The sequence below is a fragment of the Falco rusticolus genome, chromosome 11 (assembly GCF_015220075.1).
Source record: "Falco rusticolus isolate bFalRus1 chromosome 11, bFalRus1.pri, whole genome shotgun sequence".
Lineage (NCBI taxonomy): Eukaryota > Metazoa > Chordata > Aves > Falconiformes > Falconidae > Falco > Falco rusticolus.
The window spans coordinates 7,100,426-7,113,983 of NC_051197.1; the positions used below are offsets into that span (position 1 = coordinate 7,100,426).

General features: G+C 43.1%; 1 protein-coding gene and 1 long non-coding RNA gene across 2 annotated transcripts; one reads left to right on the forward strand and one right to left on the reverse strand.

The window, feature by feature from the left end:
• Positions 1–400: 400 nt before the first annotated feature.
• On the reverse strand, positions 401–2,054 carry LOC119155632. The gene is made up of 2 exons (XR_005106776.1): positions 1,660–2,054; positions 401–1,359 (listed from the first exon to the last, which is right to left on the reverse strand). It is a non-coding gene; the product is annotated as an uncharacterized LOC119155632 (long non-coding RNA).
• A 59-nt stretch (positions 2,055–2,113) lies between these two features.
• Positions 2,114–4,140, forward strand: LOC119155631 (cytochrome c oxidase assembly factor 7). Its single transcript, XM_037404511.1, has 3 exons — positions 2,114–2,275; positions 2,356–2,496; positions 3,560–4,140. The coding sequence occupies exons 1-3, from the start codon at positions 2,170–2,172 to the stop codon at positions 4,006–4,008; spliced, it is 696 nt and encodes a 231-aa protein (XP_037260408.1). The 5' UTR covers positions 2,114–2,169; the 3' UTR covers positions 4,009–4,140.
• The last annotated feature ends 9,418 nt before the right edge of the window (positions 4,141–13,558 follow it).

The following is a 13,558-nucleotide window of genomic DNA, read 5'->3' on the forward strand; positions in this document are numbered from 1 at the left end:
GGAGCGAGGGCAAAGGGCCGGTGGGGCTGTGCACCGGGGGGCAGCTGGAGGCGGGGGGGGCTGCTGAGGGGAGGTAGCGGAGGGGGGCAGCTGAGGGGCTGCAGTAGTCCCTTGCCGTTGGATAACTTCCCAGCCGGGAAGAATTCGACCTCAGCTTTATCCTTGTTACTCACAGATCAACCCCTGTGATTTCAGTGTTTCCTGCACAAACTGGTTTATTTCTGGCGGTGTGAATAGCCGCCTGCTCTACTACAATAGGGTTCGCCACCAGCTTGGAGGTTGGAGAGGAGCTGTGCTATAAGCTTTTCTAGGAAATAATTTCAGGTTTCAGATACAGTTGTAGTGATGAAAACCTGTCTCCCCACAAACACATGCTATAATGTGTCATTGGTAAAAATGATACAGTTATTTTTTTATTTCAGGGTACAAAGTAAAGAGTGATACAATGACCCTGTCAAAGTAAATATAAAGAATTTACTGTTAAACCTTTTAAAGAATTGCTGATTCTATATACAGCAGCTTTGAATAATAGTTGTCTGCAAACCAGCAACATGCCTAAATAAGGAGCAATTGCTAAAATCACTTATGTTTCCATCATTACAAGATGACAAAATATTCTACAAATATCCAACAGTTTTGCCAGTTTAGGGACTACGTAACAAAGTTCTAGTCCCAGTTCTTTAGATTAGGATGTTGATGTAGAGAAGATAAATTATGTGCTCAGGATCTGACAAGAACAGAATCGAAAGTCCTCATGTTCTGAATTTAACCACTTAAAAATCTAACCTGCTTAGAAGAATTAATTTATGAGATTATAGACACAGAAATTAGCCTAGATTAGGGAGGGGCTAGTACTATTATTCTTAGTCCATGATACGTTTCTTCCACCTCCTACTTTCAGAGCTTCCAGGCTGTTCTTTCCATACCTACTGAAAAACATACTCATTCCCTCCAAACTGTATATCACTAGATGCCTTGTCTTTACCTTGTTTTTCTCATTCCTTCCAGATTTATGATAGGAACTACCTTCCTTTCTCCTGCTTGGGCTCAGACAGTGAAAAGTTACAAGCGACAGACTGATCCCCCTGCTCTTGGTGCGGCTCTTGCGTTCTCAGACATGTCAGTGGATTTGGTCGGCACATTTTGAAAACAGGATTTTAGCTTCATGTGGACAATGTGTGTTAACTCCAACCCAAATACCGAAAAAGTCTGAAAGGTTTTAAGGAAATAGTTTAACAGCAGTTGTAACTGGCATTTTGGCAGCATGTCCGTCAGGTGGTGCCATCAGTCCGAGTGGCAGAGGTTCTTGCAATTAGCTCCAGCTGTTAGTAAGGCAATCGGGTTTCTTCCTGTGGGAGCCTATGAAGAGGGTTTAACTGAGTTTTATTTATCCCCAAAGCCTGACAAGCCAGCGTTATGTTATCAAAATGATTTGGGACAAAGCATTCTCAAATATTCTTTGAAATTCATTTTAACTCTAAGCAATTTGTCACATAAATTTCTAATGTGCTGCTATACTCTCAGAAGATTCAGTTCGTACTCAAAACTGCTGGAATTGGATAGTGTGACCTGTTTTGCCTGAGTATCCTAACACCACACCTGGTTTAAGGTCATCTGTAACTAGAGAACTAGGGTTTGTTGTGTGTGTTGATCACTTACCAGTCCCCAGGGTTCCCTCTCCCCAAAAAGCACCTGAAAGCTCTGTTGTACTGCAAAAAGGAGAGATTGCTGACTGAATAGCGACTGGCAGGAACTCCCCCGTCCTAAAGTCGAGTTGAAAATTATTTTAGCCGTTAATCCGAGAGCACAGCATGAGGTAGGAAGGCGGGGTAACGCAGCCCTGGCTTCGGGGCCCTGCGGGGCGTCTTAACGCGTACGGTAACGGCTCCGCGTCGGGATTCGGTTGTCTTCAATGGGACCTCGGAAATAGGTGTCCGGCACTGCGAAACTCTGAGAGCAAAGTGCTAGAAAAGTATTGCTGCTTATTGCTGCCGGCCCGCGGCGCCGGGAGGGAGCCGTGAGGCTGCGCGGGCGGACGCGGGGCCGGGCGTGGGCGGAGCCGGGGCCGGTGGGCGGGGCCGCATCGGTCGCTCGGCGCTCGCAGGAGGCGCCGCATCGATAGCTGGGCGCTCGCGGGCGGCCCTGCGGGGCGGCGCGGGCGGCTCCGGCATGGCAGGGCTCGTCAACTTCGAGGATGAGGAGGAGGTGCGGGCCTACCTGCAGAACCTGCACGTCGAGTACAGCTACCAGTGCTTCAAGGAGAAGGACCCGGAGGGTAAGCGGCCCCGCCGTGAGCCCCCTGCCCGCTGCCTCGGGGCCGGCGGGAGCCTCAGCCCCTTCACCGGTGCCTTGCAGGCTGCCAGCTGCTCGCCGACTACCTGGACGCCGTGAAGAAAGACTTCGCGGCGGCGGCGCGGGTGCTGCGCGACAATTGCGACGCGTACGGGCACAGCGAGAGCTGCTACAAGCTGGGCGCTTACCAGGCCATCGGCAAAGGTGGGCTAGGCCTGGCCTCCGCGTGGCTGCCTCGGCTTACCCGCCGTGCCCGGGCTTCCGTTCCTGCCCTCGGGCCTCCAGTTGCCCCAGTCCCCCCCCGCTGCCCCTCACGCTGCGCCGGCGCCGTGGCGGGGGTGTCGCGGGTTCATCACCCGCAGCACGGAGGGTGCCGGGCTGTGGTGGCCCTGCCAGCAGCGTGTGAACCCCTCTGTGCAGGGGCACCTTGACGCGGGGGGGCGGGTGGTGCCTTTGAGGAAGCACAGCGTTTGCATGGTGCCGAACATCTGCATGTCCTCCTGACCTGCAAGGAGGAACCGCCTGTCCTGCCCCTTTTATGGCAACGTAATAAAAGCTGGGAAAAGTTGGAAAACCTTACACTGCTTCCTTCTGAGGAGTCACCTTAGGTTAGCCACATGTATTACTTTTCTTATAATTACATCTGTATAAGCAGTAAATATATCCAGTGCTGAATGTTGCTGTGTGTTCTGTTCTTAAAGTTTGGATTTCTTGTCATCTTGCTGTTCTTTTTTAGAGAAAGTAAGGAAGAAATAAACTTAGACTGGTAACACTGCTTATATAAGTGGGCTGCAAGTCTGTCCAAAATGTATCTGCTGGTACAGTAACGGAAAGCAGTTACATCAGTGAGGCTTCTTCCAAATTACAATAATAAAGGAACTTACTATTTTTACTTTTACTGTAGTTCAAAACTAGTAGTAACCTCACTGGAGGTATAGTGGCAAAAGAACACTTTGCCTAGTGTAAGCTGTTAAGAAATCCATAGATGTAGTAGCGGAAAGAATGTTTAGTGGGTTTGGGATTTTTTTTTTTTTTTGTCTGCATAAGCTGTTGTGATTACTGGGGAGTGGAGGAGGGTTTTCTAACTTGAAGATGTTAGGAAAACCTGTCTGAGACAATGATAGTGCCGTAGAAGTCCAAAATTTTTACTGTAGCATCTAAAGTGAGGGATGCTGTTTCCCAACACTGGGAGGCATGCCGCAAAGCAGAGCGCTTCTATCTGGTTTAGCATGTCCTTACAGTAATCTTTTGGTTTCTTGGCTGACAGGTGGACTTGACCCAGATTTGAAAGCTGCGTACAACTCTTTTACGAAGTCATGTGAGAAAGGTGGGAAGAAGTCAGTAAATGCGTGTCATAGCGTTGGGCTGTTGGCCCATGATGGGAGAGTAAATGATGGTAAGCCCGACCCTGTTGGCGCTAGAGACTATTACACAAAAGCCTGTGATGGCAATTTTGCCCCTAGCTGCTTCAACCTCAGTGTAATATACCTCCAAGGAGCACCTGGGATCCCTAAGGACATGAGCAATGCTTTGAAATACTCGCTGAAAGGGTGTGAGCTGGGGCACGTGTGGGCTTGTGCCAATGCCAGTCGAATGTACAGACTGGGAGATGGCATAGAGAAGAATGATGCTAAGGCAGAGGATTTGAAAAACAGGGCAAAACAGTTGCATAAAGAACAGAAAGAGGCCTCAAGTTCTTTAACGTTTGGGGAGTAAAACTGTCATTATTAAGACTGCAGTTTTAAATAGCAAGTGAACTTGTTATTTAAATTACGAGCTTTTTCACTTAAAATAAATGTCCTGTATTTGGATATGCAAATAAACTTACGTTTTTGTGGATGCAACAAACTACTGACTGCTGTGCCTTTCTAAGTTTTTGAATATAGAAGTTAAGTGTATTGCTGAGATCCTTCCTCTTTAAGGAAACCAAAAACTTCTGGCCTTTTGGAATTTTGTCCACATGATTTCAAGTATGAAAGGCTCACTTTCGTGTCTGGTGCTTCAGTATCAAGCCTTGTGTTTGGACCAGTTCTAACACACACACAAAATCACAGTTGCAAGTATAATCCCAGTGAGGACATTCAGAACTGTGCCATCTCTCTTGCAAGCAGGTGTGGAACTTTGATAGCATGCGCATTTGGTGATCTGCTCTAACACTGCTTTGTACCGCATGGCTGGGGAAGCTTCAGTAGGTTTATTTGCTGAAGTAACATTTGTTATTCTCAAGTTGTGTTCAGACTTGCTGGTATAGTTACTTTGTCATCATACCATCAAAATGGCACTCGTAACTAGGACAAAAAGATGAGTTGTTATAGGGGAAATAATAATTTGATACCTTGCAGATGTTTAAATTATATGTTTAATGTCGTAATTTCATCTGAGAAGTTTTGATTTCTTAATTCAGTCCGTAGGTTTTACAGGTTGTTAGTATAATTATTTCATTTGTGCAAATATTTCTTATTTGATTGTAAATCAATGTTACGGAATTATTTGATATAATTTGATTTCTGAATAATTAACAGTTGGAGCTAAGCCAGAAGTTTCGTGTACATATTCAGTAACAAACTGGGTTCAGGAAGAAAGGCCATGTGGGAAAGCTGTGAAGAAACTGGGGTGGATCAGCTCAGCATACAAGTAAAAGCTGTTGTATAGTTGGTCAGCTTAGATCTAGAAACATTTAAGTCACGTTCAAGTGATGCCAAGCCCAAAACAGTAATGAGCTTGTGTGGTAGTATGTACATAGGAACATATCTGCCTATAGATCTTGCAAGTGAAATAGGCAGGAGAGAAAGGAACTTAATTGGCTCTGCTGGGCAGATGAGCTACAGGCGCAGAGCTTAAGAGAGCAGAAGATTGTGGAAGAATTAAGAGACCTAGGAATTGGCCTAGATCTACTGAATTACCATGTATATCCAAGGCCAGAGATTCCCTTTCAGACAAGGCATGCACATAGGTTTGAATGCCTTTAGCCTGAATGTTGGGTTTAGCTTCTTTTGTCACTGTGTGCCTGACTGCTTTAGGATTGCTCTCCAGCACACCGTGATCACCCCTTACTCAAATGACAGGCAAATTGAACTTGCCTGCCAGCTTCTGAAACGTTATGCTCTATTTTTTATAATACAGATTTAGGGAACAAGGTGCTAACTGATCAGATTTTGGACTCAAATTTATAGCTTACATATACGCAAACTGTTAACTAAATGTACTATTCTGAAGCAGCTGTCTAAATAAGTAGGGCAGTATATGTAAATGTATTCATGCACTGACATGGTCTTTTATAGTATGAATATATGTGAAGTTTGTGATATGCACATGGATGTTTTGCTGTAAACTCACTGCTGGTTTAGAAGATGAATGCTCTGGCTAAGGTCTAACTAAAGGTACAAACTTACTACTGAAGTGAATTAAGTGGGAGAAAAAACCACCACTAGTTTGCCTGTTGTCGCAATTGCAAGCCAAATTGTTAGAATCTCATTGCATGCTGCCTCAGGCAGAGCATGTGTGAGTTAAAGCAGCTCTTCCAACTTCATGCACTTTTAACAGGCCTCTTGGAAGGGCTGTGCTTGCTGCTGGTATAGAAACCCCAGCACATAGTGTAGAGACAGGTACGCTAACGACAGATGGCAGTCCATGAAAACATTCTTGCATACCGTGGGTTTAAGGTTACGGCTCTTGTTTTCAGCAGCCTGAAAAAAATATTAACAGTGGTGAGAAAAATGAGATTAATTTTTCTGTTAACACAGTTAATATTTTATGGCAGTTCGGGAAGGTAAAGCTCTTTTAGAGGAATACACTTTGCCTGATTCTTTGCTAGGTACTGCTCTGGGCATTTTTTTCGCTTGGGAAAGGTAAGTAAATGCTACCTCTGTGGATTGTAACAGTCTAGTAATAAAACAGTTTGGCAGCTGTGTGTTGAGAAGTAAGCAATTACTGGTGGCTCAAGGCATTGGAGAATTAGGTGACATTTTAAGCCAAATCTTTTTTCTGAACTTGTAACGCTTACTGCCTCTGAGTGCCCTGTTCAGATCCCCAGTCCAAACGAACCTGCCCCATAGAGCAGGCTTTCTTTCACCAGGAGTGATTGCCAGTGATTCCCCCTGGGGAACTTCCAGGCAGCACAGCACATGGGCACCTGGGAACATCCTCAATAAAAGTGACATGCATTGCAGATAATTAAAGCCACATATAAAGTGCATGTTGCATTTTTTCATAGCACTTGAGTACTCAGAGACTTGCAGATTTAAACATTATAAAATAAACCTTTTTCATAAAAGCTGTCATACGTGTTAGTATAGGTAAGTTTATGAAGTTATCACCCAATTTTGTACTGCAGGTTGAAAAGGCAAACCCAAATTAAGGAAGGCTCTTTTGTTACACTAAACCATCATCAAAAGCAGTTCAAAGTATTTTCAGGCTGTCTCTGAGCAGTTTGGTGCCTGTTCTGGACACACATCTTTTTTACACAGACATCAGTGATGCTGTAACCGATGCATTAGATGGGTAAAGGCCCCCTCCTGTTTGACCATTTTCCCTCCAAAGTGGTAAAACATCAAAAAAAACCCCAAAACCTAGCTAGTCTCATATCAGTGTATTATAAATTGTATGTAGTTAATTCAAATGCAGTCTATAGCAGACTACAGACACGACTAACAGCAGTCTGCTCTCAACCTAGAGATTATGTTCAGGAGACATACTCAAAATCCGTTATGAGGTGAAAATTGTACTGCAAATCTTGTCTTATAACCATCTTCCTCTGATATTATGAGGGTATTACCAAAAGGCTGATATTTTCCTGCTATTTCTTTTTAACTGATGTTACAAAGGCTAAATTTTATATCCTCTTAGGAAGAAAACTGTTCCTCCAAAGCCTCTGAGGTCATAAATAAAAAGTTATCATAATAGCATACTTGAAAATATGGAAGATGTCTTGATCTTTTCAGGATCAGTGGATTGTCTAAGAAATAAAGGAGTTTATCTCATCTTCGGAGCTCCTAAACCACTGTCTGCTTTCACTTGTTTGTATCGATCTAAGTATACAGCCGACCTCCTTTAGTAAAGCAGCAATATACTTCAGAAGGAATGGTGACCAACTCTTAATTAATTACACAGATTTAGGAATACATGGCTTTAAATGATGAAAGCATTCACTGTGGGATGCCTCCTGCAGCTGTGAAAAGATTGCCAGTGGAGTGTTGGTTTTCTACCAAGATGGTGCCACATCATGTTGTCTTGTTAAGCGTCGTTTGGATTAATTCTGGACAAAAGATGATGCTGGGTAAAGAAGCCGTACAATGTTGCAGAAACAGAAAAGCAGACTTGTTCTGGTGGTTCTGTTTCTGTGTTACATTATAATAAAAGCCCTATCAGTAACAACTCTCTGCAGTGTGTCTGTGAAGGTACTTCTTGCAGCTGTACACACACCCCCAGGTGGAAGGTCTAGGAGACCTTCTATGTCTAATTGCCACACCAAGAAAGCAAAATAAGTGTTCCTTCTTACAGCACAAACTTTTTGTACTATGTGGAAAGAAACTCACTTTGTCAGCAGTTTTTCACTTCACTGTGTGTGAGAGAATTCTCTTAAGTAGCTCTTCTCCTCCTTTGGTAGATGGAGAAGAAAGAAGGAAGAATTCTTCTCTCCCTTGTGCTTCCCAGCATCTCGTCCACTAGACCACCAAATTATACAGTTCTGCTCAGGGTTGGGCTTTTTTGGGGGTGAAGTAAGAAGGCAGAGGGAGGAAAAGGAGTCGTGGTTTAGCAAGAAAACAAATTGGAAAATAAGCAAGATATCCAGCTGTATTATTATTGCAATGATTTGTGCTGGGATAACACCCAGGGGTTCAGTTCAGGTCCTGATATGGGGCCATTTGTGTGCACCTGTAATGACACCCCTGATCCAGAGACCCACGGTCTGATTCAGGATTGTACAAAGTCCCTAGTACATATTTCAGTATCACACACTAGTATCTTGATTTTCCAGACACTGTATCAACAATATGGTCCAGAATCCACACAAAATATATTTATCTAAGACTCTTAAGAACTTCAATGATCAATTCTGTGCCAAATTTTTGAAGTCTAATGTTGTATGTCACATCTGTAGCCTCCCGGTGCTTTCATTTTTCAGTATCCACACTTGAAGCAAACACAATAACCACTAATTACACTACTTTCAGATTATATCGCATATTTCTAATTTGTTGTTACTGCCTTCTACTCTAACACTAGTTACAACTACCAATGTGATTACATACAAATATAATGTAAGCGAACAGCTAATCTACTGCTTACAATTGCCAATGTAATTTGTTCCAAATATGATGTTTTATACTTCTTATATACACACTTCGTTTTACAGTCTTGTTTGTAACATAGTAATCTGGTTTTGTAATGTAGTCTTTTTTTGTAATGCTTTTTTCCCGTAGATTAACTTGTAAGAAATTTGTGTGATACAGAGTTACAAAAATTAAGGCCACTTTGGAGTGGTGATTTCAGATGGGGATTTGTGAACAGTGTAATTGTAATACATACATATGTTTCGATGCGTGAGTATGGTGGGAGTTTGCTGTGAGACCTCATTCTGTCTATGCAAAACTGAAATATGGTGCTTTAAACATACCCTGGAGAGCTTTTCTTTGCAACTGAGAGACTTCTGGTAAAACAGAAGAAAGAAAGAAGATTAAAACTCCACACGTTTATACAGGAGTTGTCACCCACAGCATTCTAGTGCACTTCACCCAGTGAATCACGAGAAATAAGTTGTTTTTCAGCTCACAGAGCCATTACATAGGGAGCTAGGAGAAGAAAGCCCTCAAAGAAAAACATTAATTGCTTGCCCATGATGTAATTTCATGACTTGAAGATAAGGCTAATTTGAATTTATGTTAGGAGTTCCTTATTCTGACAGTCCTCATTTGATACTTCATGGCCTGCTCTGAGCATTTCATTGCTCACAAAGAACACTGCAAAGCAAGCTGTTTTCCTTCCAGCTCTCCTGCGACTGGAAGCACGCCATGTTCCTAGAGCCTCCTGCCCAGGAAACTCTCCTTGCTTTGCAACAACCTCTTCTGCAAATTCCTGAGAAGGAAACCTATATTATCTCTACAGCACGGGAACGGAGAACAAGGCACTGAACACTGAACAACTATTGACTTACTTCAGGTCACACAGTGTCAGTAGGTGCCCAAACTGATTATTATCCAAACAATATTTAGCATGGCAAGGACTTGTCAATTCTTTGACAAGCCAAGAAACACAAAGATGGGAAACTGGCCTTTGAATGTTATTCTGATTATTTTTGTGGAGTATTATTCCGGAAAGATGCAATAGCCACCTCAGCACAAGTGTTACTAATAACTGCTGAAGAGAAAATAAGAAGCTGTGACACTGTCAACACTGCAGGCAGCCTTGCTGTGCTGCCTTCAGGGAAGTGATTTTGTGTGCCTTCTCAAAGTGGAATGTTTTTTCTACGGCATTGTTTGCTTGTTTGTTCTGCAGTTGGTACAGAAGAAATATAACGTATCTTACTTATCAGGTAGGCTGGGACAGAGTGATGTTAGCTGTCACAGGGACGCCAGCCTGCCTCAGTCTGGCAGCTCACACACCATGGTATATTCAGAGAGATTATATATAATTTGAGGTAAAAAGCTTTAGACCGTTTTGAAACGCTGCGCTTATTTAAGTTCTTTTCTGCTGGGTTTTGTGAGTTTTACATGTTCCTCAGAACCTAGGGGCTGATACCAGAGCATGCTAGGGACTGACATAGTTACAAAAGCCATAGAATGAACAAATTCAATACAAGCGATGGTTTCTATAGGAGGAGCACAAAAGTAAAGGCTTTATTATAGCAAAAAGTAAAAACTTCCCATGCCAGTTAACAGTTAACCAAAATATCTCTGCAGTGTACTTTGCTTTGTAATTTCTGTTTTCTGTGTATTAGCATGAAACATCCAAGCATGTTTGCTGACTGCTCTGTTCATCACTCCCGCAACAGCCTATAGACATTTCCAGATCATGCTATCACCCTGTAGTGACAATGCAGATCTATTGATGGTTTAAACTGCAACACAAATTAAAAGCTAGTTGATGCATTTCTATAAATGATAGGAGATGGGTGATCCCTAGTGATCAGCTCTAAGTTTCTGTGAACTTTCTTTCCTAATCTAATGCCATCCTAATATTAAACTAAAGCCTATGGTGAGAATGTATTTTCTTATGCAGTAGCTGTATGTATCCCTAGTGATCTTTAGGTAAGAATGTAAAGCATTCAGTCCTTTCAAATGCAGGACAATTTTGCCTTAGACATTGTGCAGTTACAAGTTGCAACCTAAAGCTATACTTACACCATAGCAGAGCCCTGGAAACATTTTATATATACTATTTTCCCCATTATAATCATTGCGGAGCAATTTCAAGAAAGAGTTTTGATCTATGATTTGAATAAATAACTAACCTCTGCTTCATTTCAGTGACTATTTTCCCTCAGCATTTCGCAGTACTGAGCCAGAATACTTGCTGTCATCCCACAGGCAGATGCATTGCAATATTTGATGGGAACTTCAGGCCAAATTGTGTAAAAATTGTGTATGTTAGAAGCACCAGCTGAAATGCTGCCTTCTGGAGAGCCAAAGGTGAGGTCCTGTGCCAGAGTGCAATGCCAGCATGGTGCACACAACCTGGGGAAATGGCATATAGAGGGAGGCAAAGACATCTGGTGCTCAAGAGCCCACTGCTCACACTGCTGAAGAGCAGCAAGATTCAGGCTGCTCATGCTTCGCTTAGTGCTCTTGAGAGCCATTACTGTTGCCTGGGGACATACATAAGGTGACAGAAAGAAAGTTAGCAACATCTTTTGATGTTTAAGTATGAAAGAAAGAAGCTTTTTGATTCAGTTCCTGTTCAGTAGGCTGAATCACACGTATTGTGAGACTGGGAAACAGATATACCCTTGAAAACTAATTACACTGAATCTTAATAGTGGAAAATTTTCTTTCAGTAAGGTCCTTGTGCAATCTGGGATATGGGATATTTCTCTGCTTTTTTCACGTCGCTGCAAATTGATCAGATGAATGTGTGGAGAGGAATTGATTTGAGTACTCTCTGTACTTGTGGAGTCTTGAACCAGTAAGCCACAAACATAAATGCTGTTTCTTTTTAGAAATCGCTATGTGCAGTGCTGCTCAGCCTATGAATATAGTTAAAACCAAAGGGACTCTGCACACTTTCCGCAGCACATCAAGCATCAGCTTCCCTCAGCGGGGAGCTATGTGATTGTTTTAAAGGACTTGCTGGAGTGTAACTTAGCTTGGCCCGAACACTCCAAGAAGACAGTTCACAGCACAGCTGTTGAAGAAAACCAGGATCACAATACTAGAGAGTCTGAGAAGAAGGGTGGGTTCACAACAAAAATGAGCCAGAATAAATTGCATAGCAGAGGAATTATTTCTAGCTAGAACTTACCTGGCTTTATACAAAATGAGATCAACTGATCAATTAATTCAAAGTTAATTCTATTGTTTCTCATTGCTCAATCAATAAAAAACAGGGAAAGCCTTTCAATTTGGCCCCTGAAGCATCTCCTGATCCCAGGAAAGCATCATATCAAACGGCTTTCTTCCCTGATGCCTCCAGTGTGCAGCAAGAGCTACAGTAACACTGTGTGTAACAGAAAGCCTGCTAGGACTCCTTATAGATGCTGGACTACCTTCTTTAGCTCTGGAGTTAAACAGATGATGATTTCCAGAGCTTGGTATGTGTCTTCCTAAAGGAAATCATCACAATCCAAAGCCTGTTTTGCTAATTTAATGAAGGAACCAGATCCAGATCATGGCATATTCAGATCAGGTCTTTCCTGGAATATAGTTGCAGATCAGATTAAATTAGCTTTCAAGATATCTGCAAAGTGTCTGGACAACCTGAGGCAGAAATTATTCACAAGTCCAAGACCTCCTCTGTTAATTCTTCTACAATCCATATGGGGTGAAACTCTCAGCAGGAATACATCCCTATGGCACCAACACGTGGCTGTTGATGTGAATTTATTAAATAAGAGCCTGCACAGAGTTTAAACCCTTGTGGCACAGAGGAGTTGAGGGCTGGGACAGAAACATCTTTCATCACAGGCTGATTCACTTTCTATCTGTAGCCATGGCTGAACCAGTGGGTAGGTGCACACACACACAGAGATCTGATTTTTGGAAAATGAACAATTTCTTTAGTCCAGACCCAGCTGTGCATTTATTTGATGGGATTGCAATAGCTGTTTGAAGCATTCCCAGAACCCATTAAAGGCTGAAGAGGGCCCCACCACTTCAGACCGCAGGCAGTCTAAGCGCTCGGAGTGGGTACAAGATTAGAGCTAGCCATCTATATTAAAAAAAAAACAACCCCAACCCCACAACAAAATCCAAATGTTCTCATGATCTGGCGAGCCTTTTGTGTGCTGTCCTCTCTACATGCTGTTCAGCCGTGTTTTTCTTATTTTCCTGTGGGAGGGCTGTTCCCTTGGCTACCAGTGCTGGCCTCTAATAGTTGGCATTTGGGCACTCAGAGCTAACAGGATGAAAACATTGCTCTGTTTTTCTTCCATTCCTGCATAAGCACAGGGAACACAACTGGACAGGTTTCTGGCAGGCAACAGCTCCAGACGATACTACGGCATCAAGTTCTGTGATTTTGCCCTGCTGTGCCCTTCCCCTCCAGGTGCTGCACGGGTAGACGTCTATTTCTGCTGGCCACTGCCTTGTCAGGGAGGTGCTGACGGGAGAGGGGTGAGGTTTGGGGCTTGTTTCTCTGCCCTCCTGCACAGGAGATGGCACTTGCTACCTTCAGCTGCTCCAGCCAGATGTATTTCTTTGTAGCCACATGCATCGGCAGCAGTACATCATAAGGCATAACATGCACAGCTGGTTTCATGCTAACAGGAGGGGCAGGTCATAGCAGACACAGCTAATGCCTGGGAGCTATAATCAGTGTCTCTTAATCTTTCTGGCTTTCTGTATTAAGGACATTGTTGCTTCTGCATTAGAGGAATGAGAATAATCCTGTCTCCTCTCGAGACCTCAAGGTCTCGCCTTCATTTGCCATGAAGTGCTCCATGAAACTCTGTTTCATTAAAGCCTCCACACAGTGACCTTTGCACAATAACCTGCTCTCTGTAGTCCTTCCATAGTCTGAGGCTGCTCTCATTTAAATTACTGTTATTCTGAGGGAATCAAATACATCTTTTCTCTTCTTAAGTGCCTGGAGCAAACTAATGTCCTTCTGCAGT

Bases quoted from the DNA above. Each gene is read 5' to 3' on its own strand.
- LOC119155631 (XM_037404511.1), top strand. From the start codon at position 2,170: ATGGCAGGGCTCGTCAACTTCGAGGATGAGGAGGAGGTGCGGGCCTAC. The intron at 2,276-2,355 runs GTAAGCGGCCCC...GGTGCCTTGCAG, and splicing joins CAAGGAGAAGGACCCGGAGG to GCTGCCAGCTGCTCGCCGAC. The intron at 2,497-3,559 runs GTGGGCTAGGCC...CTTGGCTGACAG, and splicing joins TTACCAGGCCATCGGCAAAG to GTGGACTTGACCCAGATTTG.